The sequence below is a fragment of the Crinia signifera genome, chromosome 12, assembly GCF_055691185.1.
Source record: "Crinia signifera chromosome 12, ASM5569118v1, whole genome shotgun sequence".
NCBI classification, from domain to species: domain Eukaryota; kingdom Metazoa; phylum Chordata; class Amphibia; order Anura; family Myobatrachidae; genus Crinia; species Crinia signifera.
Genome location: NC_139228.1, coordinates 17,158,358 through 17,171,173, shown reverse-complemented (window position 1 = coordinate 17,171,173; position 12,816 = coordinate 17,158,358). Strand labels below are relative to the sequence as shown.

General features: G+C 44.5%; 1 protein-coding gene across 1 annotated transcript in view; it reads left to right on the top strand.

Annotated features, from left to right (window-relative positions):
• The window catches only part of TTC6 (tetratricopeptide repeat domain 6), a 94,505-nt gene that overhangs the window by 71,076 nt on the left and 10,613 nt on the right, over positions 1–12,816 (top strand). Inside the window, exons 26-29 of the mRNA XM_083167256.1 lie at positions 2,136–2,255; positions 3,874–3,947; positions 7,477–7,687; positions 12,298–12,450. Of these exons, the coding sequence (XP_083023382.1) occupies positions 2,136–2,255; positions 3,874–3,947; positions 7,477–7,687; positions 12,298–12,450 (558 nt within the window). The remainder of the gene's footprint in view (positions 1–2,135; positions 2,256–3,873; positions 3,948–7,476; positions 7,688–12,297; positions 12,451–12,816) is intronic.

Below are 12,816 nucleotides of genomic sequence, written 5' to 3'. Positions count from 1 at the left end.
TATGGCAGAAGAGGTGCCATGGGTGGGCGTACAGGCTGACATCAGGACGTCTGTCACATTATGATGTCACATGCCGGACCTCATGTCACCCCTCTCAGTCCGATACTGCCAGTAAGTATTGTATACCAGTGAATGGGTCTCCTATATAGAGTACTACACTGGATACTCTACTTAGCTCTCTGCTCTTAAGGCCACCATACACTTATGTGTCCCCCCATTACGTGGAATCATCAGCAGCTTTTCTTCTCTACCCAGCACATGCTTCCGTGAGCTGGGCTGCAAAGGCACTTAAAGTACTATTTTTTCTGTATTTTATTTTAAGGGTGCATGGCCACGCCTCTCATGATTAAGCCACACCCCCAGCCTGTCTCTCTACCGCCCTGACTCCAGACCTTTGAAGCCATACCTGGTGGAGATCCGGCCACTTTCTCTCGCACCAAGTTTAGTGCTGGTACAAATGCATCCTGCTGCTGCTGAGTACTTTCACCAGCGGCTGGATATAGGGGCTGCACTGGCACAGAAGTGAATGACACTGAACGCAGATGGAGACAGGAGATCTACAGTACATTCATCTTCCTATTTGTAAAGCTGCCACTTTCCATGTAACTCTCGTCAGGTCCATATTAGGTTACCTTGTGTGAGGAATATCATTCCCGCTAAACAGGGAACATGGCTCTACCTGGACTTATGCACTGTTTCAAACTGGGGGCAGATTCATTAAGCCTGATGAAGTGATAAAGTTGATGGCACCAGCCAATCAGCTTCTGACTGTTATTTTTGGTACTTATGTAGTAACTGGGCTGCCGATTTTGAAATCGGGTCCATCGCATCGCATCGCACCCGACCAGATCGCATGCGATGCGATGCGATGGACCCGATTTTTCCATAGGATTCAATGTTAAAATGGACTGAGTCCATTTCAACATGGAATTCAATGGGAAAAGGGGTCCTTTTCATACCCCTACTATCCAAGTGGGCATGGAGTTGGATATAAACCTGTGGCGAGCGTAGCGAGCCACCGAGCCCGAAGCGTGGCGAGCGTAGCGAGCCCCGCGAGGGGACACAGAATACCGTCCCCTCGCGGGGCTCGCTTCGCTCGCCACGCTTCGGGCTCGGTGGCTCGCTACGCTCGCCACAGGTTTATATCCAACTCCATGCCCACTTGGATAGTAGGGGTATGAAAAGGACCCCTTTTTCCCATTGAATTCCATGTTAAAATGGACTCAGTCCATTTTAACATTGAATCCTATGGAAAAATCGGGTCATCGCATCGCATCGCATCTGATTGTATGCCTTAACTTAAGGCATACAATCAAAAAATCGGCAGCCCAGATACTACATAAGTACCTTATTTTTCAAACACAGCCTGTAACTTTTCAGTAAGGAGCTGATTGGCTGCTGCATTATCACTTTTTCAACTTTATCACTTCACCAGGCTTAATAAATCTGCTCCTCGTTTGTATCTGATGATACAAATCTCATTTGATGATAACTCTGTGCTTTTAACAAGAAACACAAGGGCACTGATATTCAAACATTTGGATAGCAGGATTTACATCCTGCTATCCAGCCACTACCCACTTGCTTGCACCTCTTGTAATCTGTCTGTCTCCCCTTCCTACTAGATTGTAAGCTCCTCCGAGCAGGGCCCTCTTCCCTCCTGTTGTCAAAGCCCACTTCTCTTCACATGTCACTCACAGCTCTCCTATAATCAAACACTCAGTGACCATCTTCGTCCGCATACTCCTCTCCATCATTGGCCTCAAGCCTCTAGTTGTATGTTGATTGAGTCCTCACTACTTATATTTAAGCTGTAATGTGTATTGATCTGTGGCGCTCTTTATTTGTACTCATATTTTTGTTATTTATTTAATGTAATACTGCTTTGTCTCCCTGTATTGTTCCTTTGTACGGCGCTGCAAAACACTTGTGGCGCCTTATAAATAAAATTATAATAGCTTATCCAAGTTATTGTACATGCTTATTTTCTAACTATTGTTTAGGGTCCTTTCTGTTTTACCTACCTCATATATATATATATATATATATATATATATATATATATATATATATATATATATATATATATATATATATATATATATATATATATATAAAAAATTATTTTTTTTCAGGCACTAAAAGATTACGCTATTGTTCTTCTTCTTGGAGGATGGAAGGAAGTGGATTTGAAGGTTCTTGTAAACCGTGGATTGTTATACCTTGATCTTCAGGATTATGCCAATGCCCTGGAGGTACAGTTCTCCATCCTATAGGTTTAGTACAATATTGGCAGAGTTGTGCACTAACAGTAAAATATACAGGGGCCAATGCAGAGTGGAGAGTACGTCTGTTTGCGAGCCCTCCGCTACCTGTTTTGCTTTGGAATGAAGCTCGTGCAAGTTGCGTAATCTTATCCATTTGAGTCTCATCTCCACTGAGCTGGTTTATCAGGCTGTAGACGATGTTCCCTGGGAGCAGCTATGGGCTCTGCTTAGCTGGACAGAAGTGTAAATAAGCCTGCAACAAGTATATGCTGGTGCAAGTGTGCCTGTGAATGTGATGGCTACGAACTCAGCGTATGTAGAGGGAGCAAATATTTGTACAACGCTGCATACGGATGGATATAGAAATACTATGGACACATGCAAAGGAGAAGTATCTAAGGCCCAATTACTTTCCACTCTGCATGAGGTCCCTTCCAGAGATGTGCACCTACACATGGGCAGTTAGGCCTGCATTACTAAAATCTGAGTGTTCATGCATGTTGGCTAATAGTGAAGTACAATACAATACAATACAAAAAATACATTACATAACGGGCCTAATTCAGGTTGGCGTCCAAAAGCAAAATCTCTATCTAATGGGACTAACTAACTCTAATTAGACTGCAGTTGCAATTTGCTGAAGGGCATGTGCAAAATTGCTTAAATTGCCGAATAATGATTTGTTAGCTTGCCATTCTGAATTAGACATAAGTCAAAATCTGGTGTAGTTCAAATTGCATGCGGTTCAATCGCACAGTGTGTACTATCCAAATTGCATAGTACACATTGTATAGGCACACGTCTCACATTGGGGTAGATGTATGAAACAGTGATAAGGGAGGAGAAGTGATAAAGTGCCTGGTACTTTATCACGGCCAATCAGCACCTGACTGTTAAGTTACAGGCTGGGTTTTTAAAAAGGAACAGTCAGGAGCTGATTGGCCGGTGATAAAGTGCCAGGCACTTCTCCTCCCTTATCACTGCTTCATACATCTACCCCCATGTGTGGGCACTATTACTACAAGGCTCCATGATAGTTGCATAAGAATCTCTGTCGGCATTTATCCCATTTACTTTTTTGGTCAATACACTAAGGATCATTTTAACCCTTTGAGGGTTAAAATGTGGTGTGAAAATTGGCAAGCAAACATTTGTATTCATCATAATGACCTGTAATGTTTACCTTATATAGGAAATATAATATTTTTTTTACAAAAAACATTTTTTATTTGAATTTGTATAACAAATGTGAGCGACGCTGGTATTTTCAGCCAATATTTTACATATGTTGGAACTCAAAGGGTTTATTAACAGTGTGACACTCTGGGTAGGTGGCTTTAGGAAGTCCAAAAATAAATAACTATATAAAATTATATCTGATTGTATTTGTTCTATAAAAAAAACAAAAAAAAACAATACCTGGTAAAACATATCAATAGGAAATGTATTCCTGCCCTGTAGGATATTTTTAAAAGTTCTTAATTATAGACTAAACTTCCAGCAGAGATGCGCACCAGATACTGTGCATTCCTTACAGATACAGAATGATATTGGCTTTATAATACAATGTACAGTATGTTCTACTAACCGCAACTTCTTCTAATAGGATTTCATAGCTGTGGCTAGAAAAACTCCGGGAGATGTAAAATTCCATCAGGTCATAGGAAATTGCCATCACAGGTAATTTTAATTAACAGAAAATGTGTTCAGTGTGTGAAGTCTCAATGTAAGAACCTCCCAACAGCAGAGGTTTCTCATGGAGGAATGGGCCAGATGTATCAAGCTTCACAAAGTGATGAAATGGAGAGTGATAAACAGCCAGCCAATCAGCTGCTACCTCTCATGGTACCGGCTGGGTTTGAAAAATAACAGGTAAGAGCTGATTGGCTTGTTGTTTATCACTCCCCACTTTAACACTTTGTGAAGCTTGATACATCTGGCCCAATATTACCATACAGCCTTCCTAAGTTAGGCGTTCAGGATATTATCAGTATGGCGGAAGACTGCAGCAGAGAATTCTCATGGAGGAATATTACTATACAGCCTTTTGACGTTAGACGTTCAGGATATTATCAGTATGACGGGAAGACTGCAGCAGGGGTTTCTCATGGAGGAATATTACTATACAGCCTTCCTACGTTAGGCATTCAGGATATTATCAGTATGACGGGAAGACTGCAGCAGGGAGTTCTCATGGAGGAATATTACTATACAGCCTTCCTACGTTAGGCATTCAGGATATTATCAGTATGACGGGAAGACTGCAGCAGGGGGTTCTCATGGAGAAATATTACCATACAGCCTTCCTACGTTAGGCGTTCAGGATATTATCAGTATGGCGGAAGACTGCAGCAAGGGGTTCTCATGGAGGAATATTACTATACAGCCTTCCTACATTAGGCGTTCAGGGTATTATCAGTATGACGGAAAGACTGTAGCAGGGGGTTCTCATGGAGGAATATTACTATACAGCCTTCCTACGTTAGGCGTTCAGGATATTATCAGTATGACGGGAAGACTGCAGCAGGGGGTTCTCATGGAGGAATATTACTATACAGCCTTCCTACATTAGGCGTTCAGGGTATTATCAGTATGACGGAAAGGCCTTCCCACGTTAGGCGTTCAGGATATTATCAGTATGACGGGAAGACTGCAGCAGAGTGCACCATTGGCCCCAGGGTTCTGCCTCACAGCCAGGAAACACAGATCAATAAGACTGTACATTTCTCAAAGCAGAGATAATGTTCTAGGTTTAGTTCTCTCTTTAGCTCATAAGAAACTGTTCATCTTAATTTTAATGCACTTTCATTTTTTGGAAGCATTAGCAGATGAAAACCATTAATAGCAGATTAAGTTTCAATGAGCCTCAAGGATTCAACAGACGATCAACTTTTGGCATTGCATTCAAAACACATAACGAGATGAGAAACCCCTGGGTTTAAGCTGGAGATCAATTCATCTATATTCTTTGCTGCATGCGTAATGTACATAGACAGCAATGAAAAATGTATGGGGAAGAGAACATGAAAATGGAGTCTGCATCATTCTCCTCTCTCCTTGGCAGTGCCAGCTATTGCAGTGTGGTCTGTACAGACCACACACACACACAGGGAGATCAGTGATATCACTAGCCAATCTATTAACATCCCATAAACAGGGATGACCCCTATATTATGGCTGTCTACAGGCTATCAACAAGATATGCAGCAGCTTACCTATAAATCCGTTGTCCCCCCCAAGAGAAAACTTTCTGGCACCCCCCTCTCCTCCCCACTGTACCTGCTCGTCAGGGAGTTTCACCCCCATCCCCGGGCCGCCACTGCCGCATGTCCTGCTTGGCTCCCTCTTAAAATGGGCGCCACCTCCTCTAGCTTCCTTGTACCCCTTTCACATCGCAAATGGCAAATCGCACCTGGGATCTGGACACAGTGCATCCCGGTAGCTAACCAGCATTTGCGCTGTTTGCAGCTCACAGTGACCCGGCTTATTGCCAGGTCGCTGATGTCATCTGGGGGCGTGGTGTTGGCACATCAGGCATGGGAGGAGGTAGCACCGAGGTGACTCTGCAACCTCCTCTATAGAAGTGAATGTGACACAGGTCGCTCGACCCAGGTTACCCATTCACACTGCCCAGTAACCTGGGTCCAACCGGGAATAAAACTTATTTTATCCCGGGTCAGATTGCCGGTCTGATGGACCCAGAATATTCGATATGGCCATTTCACACCGCATGCCAACCCGTGTTGACCCAGCAACAATCTGGGATCGACCTCGGTCAAGGGCGTAACTACCATAGGTGCAGGGGGTGCAGCTGCTATGGGGCCCAGAGCTGAGGGGCCATGATCCCTGTCACAGTTACATGTGTTATATACAGGGTGTAGCTACCATAGGTGCAGGGAGTGCAGCTGCTATGGGGCCAGAGCTGAGAGGGGCCACCTTCCCTGTCACAGTTACATGTGTTATATACTGGGTGTAGCTACCATAGGTGCAGGGAGTGCAGCTGCTATGGGGCCAGAGCTGAGAGGGGCCACCTTCCCTGTCACAGTTACATGTGTTATACACAAGGGTGTAGCTACCATAGGTGCAGGGAGTGCAGCTGCTATGGGGACCAGAGCTGAGAGGGGCCACCTTCCCTGTCACAGTTACATGTGTTATATACAGGGGTGTAGCTACCATAGGTGCAGGAGGTGCAGCTGCTATGAGGCCAGAGCTGAGAGGGGCCACCTTCCCTGTCACAGTTACATGTGTTATATACAGGGGTGTAACTACCATAGGTGCAGGGAGTGCAGCTGCTATGGGGCCCAGAGCTGAGAGGGGCCACCTTCCCTGTCACAGTTACATGTGCTATATACAGGGTGTAGCTACCATAGGTGCAGGGGGTGCAGCTGCTATGGGGCCAGAGCTGAGAGGGGCCACCTTCCCTGTCACAGTTACATGTGTTATATACAGGGGTGTAACTACCATAGGTGCAGGGGGTGCAGTTGATATGGGGCCCAGAGCTGAGAGGGGCCACCTTCCCTGTCACAGTTACATGTGTTATATACAGGGTGTAGCTACCATAGGTGCAGGGGGTGCAGCTGCTATGGGGCCCAGAGCTGAGAGGGCCACCTTCCCTGTCACAGTTACATGTGTTATATACAGGGTGTAGCTACCATAGGTGCAGGGGTTACAGCTGCTATGGGGCCCCAGAGCTGAGAGGGGCCACCTTCCTTGTCACAGTTAATTGTGTTATATACAGGGTGTAGCTACCATAGGTGCAGGGAGAGCAGCTGCTATGGGGCCCAGAGCTGAGAGGGGCCCACTTTACCTGTCAAACTATCATGTGCTATATATATTCTTCAGCATTAGGTGATAAAGAGGGGCCCTTACAAACTCTTGCTATGGGGCCCACATGTATATAGTTACGCCACTGACCCCGGTTATTTGTGCGGTGTGGAAGGGGTATTAGTTATCAGTCGCAGGTTTGGCCATTTTTTAGATGAATATTTCCATTCGGGGCAAACGCAATGGGACCGCAAAGTATCTGCAGGTCCAGGCAGGGGTGTACCAATGGGCTATTGCTAAGCTACTGTAGGTATGGTCTAAATGTACAAAGCACATGTAGTATATTGCTGATTTGCTACATTGTGTTTTTATGATTTTGATCGAACTGTATTAAACTCTATATTTAGAATATTTAAGAGTATACCACACGCTCCCATCCTCTCAGGTTACAGCAGTATGAAGAAGCGGTACAAGCATTTAACCACGTGCTGCGATTAACCCCCCTGTCTCCTGAGGGATACATTGGCCGTGGTAATGCATACATGGAATATGGCCATAAAGACGGCCTCAGGTGCGCTCGGTCAGACTTTGTGAAGGCCCTTCACCTGAACCCCACATCCCTGGCAGCTCGGATCTCTCTGGGCTATAACTTACAGGTGAGTAATATCTGTATTCCTATAGAATGTATAATGCATAGTATGCAGTCACATGTGACATAACAGTGACGGGTGCAGTCAGATCTTCCCAATGAATAATACATGATGTGAGGCTATTGTACTTGGCTACAATAGAAACTCTTTATTTGCACTTCTAGGCAGTTTATTTTGCATGCTACGGGTAATGACAAACAAGGAAAGGTATGTCAGCCCTGACGTCATCAGTACATTTTATATTAATAGCTGAGATCTGAGCGGGGAAACTGGTGCCTGGAAACATTTCATTATTACGCAAAGAAACACATTACTCCTTTACGTCTCCGTGTCAGTGGGAGAGCAGACGCGGCTTCCTCATAGTTGGCAGAACCATTAATATTTAAGGAACGTTATCCCAATTTTGTTGTACTGTATATATGATTGCGCATCTCATAGGTTGCTCACAGAGACAAATGTTTACAGGCAGATATTCACTTACAAAGCCGCTCAACAGTTCAAACAAATGCACCTAAAAAGATGTGACGCATGAGAAACGTTTATCCCAATAAGCAGCAGAAATGCCCCAAAAATGGTTATTTTTAGATATCGGTATTGGATTGTAGCAGCATCCCCCCATGCGGTGCTACGTTTCAGTGTCCATGTCGACTGTGTTGACATTCGGGACAAAAAAGTGAAAAAAAAACCCACGTCGACCTTCCCCATGTCGACCTAATGCCTGTGTTGACCTAATGCCCCTGTCGACATAACCCCATGTTGACCTTCATGCATGTCGCCCTAGTGGTGTCGACCTAATGCTTCTCGAGCTAGTTGCTGTCTAGCTAATGATCCATACTTTTCATCATATGTCGACCTATGGCTTGTGTCAATTGTTTGTCGAAATGAGAAAGTGGAACAGTCTGCTGCAGAGGAAAAAGCAATATCCTCCATAACAATGTAGGGTACTTGTGTAGTTTCACGGCGGCAGGGAAATCGCATCGCATTGCATGCGATCGCCAGTTTCTCCTGCCCGCGGATCGCATGCGATGTGATTTAGCACATTTAGCACCCCCCCCCCCCCCCCACTATCCATGCTATCCCCAAGCGTGGTGAGGGGACATGGTACGCGTCCTCCCAACTTGTTCATACCCTCACTATCCATGTCGGCGTGGAGTTGAATTTATAAAGTGTGGCGAGCGCTGCGGGCCACCGAGCCTGAAGCATGGCGAACATAGCGAGGAGACGCGGATTACTTGACGTGTATTCCGTGTCCCCTCGCGTCGCCGCGCTTCACACTCGTTTTCAGTCGTTGGGGCCCCGGACTGTAGGTCAGTCCCGGGCCCCAACTAGTTCTATACCTGCATGCTCCCGTGAATTCACGTCCCCCATATTTTCCGCTGTAGAGGGGCATGGCCAGCGCTGTGAGAGCTGTTGGTCATGCCCCATCCCATTTCTAGAGTGAATAGGCACTGTGCGCATGTGCACAGCGTCTATTCAGCACTGCAGTGGGTAGCAGGGGGACCTCCCAACTGGCCCACCACCACCACGGGCCACAGCCGGCCCCAGGCTGGACGCAGGACCAACCCAAAAAAAACCGGGATGGTACTATGAAAATCGGGACAGTTGGGAGGTATGCAGCATGGTAGCCAGGATTAATTCCGGGGAACACTGGACTCGGGATAACCCTTTCCCACTGAGCCGCTCCTGGGTTATCACAGCAATAATGCAGGTATTAGGGACATGGGAAGAGAGATATAACATTCAGGCCCATAATGTGGTTACAATAGTTTATACATTTAAGCAAGGCAGCCAATTACTTTTTAGTTACTGCATCGTTTAGACTGGCACAATAGGGCTGCTACAGTGTAGATCAGTATATCAGCACGTCACTATGAAACTGAGCATCTAGCACATTACCATTACCATGCAGGCATTTTCATTGTGTCATTTTAATAGCTCCAGGGTATTATTCCCACAACAGATTTCTTTTTCCACATCATTTAAAAACTACGTTTTGCTTGAGAGATTTCATTACAGTAACCAGTACTTGTTGGCAAGTGTTTCATGGGCACAGCGAGTAACAGATGAGGACCATTCTCTGCCTTCACAGTCTAAACATTCATTTATTATAACATAAATAGACTATAAATGATTTTTTTTTGTAAAGCCATGCACTAATCTTTAGCATTAATTCGAGTAATGAGAGTTTATAGAACGTGATCAACCAAATGTTAAATATCTGTACTCATATACTTACAAAAGATAAGACAAGTTGGGTAGCCCCCAAATCCTGTATTGTAATTTGCACTCCTGTTGCTGCAAACTAAAGTGTCTGCATAAGGGGTGAATATGGGTTCATTTAGAACCTGTTCTGGGTCACACACAATGTCGAAGTTCATAGAACACATTTTTTTTTTAGAACTACAGATCCACAAGTTGCTGTGCTGTGTCCAGTCCCCTGAGTCTAATTTCATCTAAATGGCTGTGCGGTGCCCATCCACAAGTGGCTGTGCTGTGTCCATCCACAAGTGGCTGTGCTGTGTCCATCCACAAGTGGCTGTGCTGTGTCCATCCACAAGTGGCTGTGCTGTGTCCATCCACAAGTGGCTGTGCTGTGTCCATCCACAAGCTGTGCCCATCCACAAGTGGCTGTGCCCATCCACAAGCTGTGTCCAGTCCCCTGAGTCTAATTTCATCACACAGTGGTGCTGCCTTGACTCCGCAGTCCCCACCCACTGTGTTTGCATAAGCAGTGTGACATATTTTGCTTCCAATCTGGTTCTGTAAAGTTTCTTTGATTAATGTAATAATGGCTTGTAGCAGGCTAATGGTATAGATATAGCAGTGGAACGGGTACATTCATTTTATAAAGAGCGTCTTCTAATAAATCTGGTGCAGTTCGAAATGCCAAAATTGTGATATTTAAATTGAATTGAATAGCCCTGTGATAAAATACATTTTCTTTTCAAATAATATCAATAATGGAAAAGTGACATCGTCTTAGGGGATATCGCCAAATACAATGATGATTGTAAATATATGTTAATGAGTATCGATATATACAAGAAAAGAGTACCGACTGTCAATTTGACAGCTACAGTGGTGAATAAAGCCTTTCAATCAATATTTCATCAAGGTCGGGTCCCCGGGAAGCTACAAAACAATAATAAATAACCATTTTTATACAAGACTTTAATATCCCAGATAGATTGAGATTGAATTTATCAAACTCGAAGCGACCATCCATGGTTGTCCCGGCAACACGAGAAGCGGCTTCTGATTGTCTCTGGTGACTTACATTAGCCGGGTTCATCGCCTTCGGTGCTACTCAGAAACAGAGCACTGACCCCATTTTCTATTTTTATTTTGCAATGGATAACCTTTTTGATTGTACAATGAACCTTGGAATGTAAAAAAACAAACAAAAAAAAAACAACAAAATATTATGTATTTATTAGGAATTTATTTTATATTGCAATACATTATTTGTTATGTATTGCAATCCTATTATGACATAATTTATGTGAACATGCACTTATGCCCGGGTATGGATCATGCGGTTGACCACTTTTGGTGGACACTTGAAAGTGTCGACATCCCTTAGGTCAACATGGTCAAACATCGGCACAAGCAATAGGTTGACATGAACGAGGTTTAAATGAGTATTTTTTAGTTTCTATGTCGACATAGGTCGGCATGAATACCGTTTAAGTGTATCACGTCCCCTCACATGTCTCCCTACACTCGGCCCACAATTATAATCCAACTTCATGTCCACTTGAATGGTAAAGTATGAAAAACCACCTTTTTTGGGGAAAAAAAACCCATGATGACCTTGTACATGTCGACCTATTGCTTGTGTCAACCTTTTGACATGTCGACCTAATCTAAGGTGAGCGATGACGGCATTTTTAGCAGATATTTTGATCTCTCAGAGCAACGATGGCACTCAAAGGGGGAATCTGCCGCCGCTATTTCCGACGGGGGGAAATATCGGCGGCTCGCTATTTCCGACGGGGGGAAATATCGGCGGCTCCCTATTCAATGCTGTCTTTAGTGACAGCATTGAAGCGGGATCACGGCAGAACGGGCCCAAATTGTCGCGACCCCAGCTGCAGATCGCCAATCAACGGCCGTTTTCGCAGCCACGCACTGATCGGCAGGAGAGACATTGAATCCCACCTGTCATTCTGCAGTCGATCAGACCGCAAAGGGGCCAGGATTACGGCTGTTGGGATTCTGGATTGCATACCCCCCAAACAGCACCTTCTACATAGGGTACAAGTAGATTTTCATTTCTACCGGAATACCAGCGACTTAAAAAGAAAACTGACGATTCATAACGATATACCCAATTTAGTTTTAGAAACGAGCGATACGTGTTGCCCAATGTTCTGAAATTGCTTTAGCCACAGAAGCTAAAGAGGAAATGATAAGCGTAACACGATGAGGTGAAGATGCAAATATCGCTGCACATAACGCATTTCACCACTAACCCGTCACAATTTCACTGTGAGATTATTACGCTCGAATATATATATACAGGTATATATATATATGCAGCAATGTTACTGTATCTAGTTGTCTAGTGTCACCTACATCAATATGTATCTATAAAGGAATTCTATTCTTTTCAGGCCCACGGATTCTTTGAAAGCGCCTGGAACCAGTTTACGGTCGCCCTGGACATCAATGGCCAAAGTATATTGGGGTTTGAGGGACGCGCTATTGTGAACTTGCAGATGAGAGACACATTTGCGGCTCTCCAGGACATGAATGCTGCATTGAAGGTGACTCTAGTGTTTCTTTGTACAATCCTATATTGTTCTCATTATTAGTAAATGATAAATGTGCGTTATTGTATGCGGTTACTACAATACAGTGACGCATCCATCATGGGAGATGGGTGTTCAGTGCACATCGGTCGATTATTGATAGACTGCGCATGCGTACGGACTGTAGTACGCTTGTGCAACAATGCCCAGTGATGAAATCCTGCAACTTTTTTTCTTTGTTAGCCATGTGCTAAGTGATTGACAGGAAGCCGGCGTTTGGGGGTGGTAACCAGCTGATTAATAGGAGTGTAAAAACAAAATACAGGCGTGCCAGGAAAAAAAACTTAGATGTACCCAAGCGATTAAGGGGAGGGTGTGTGA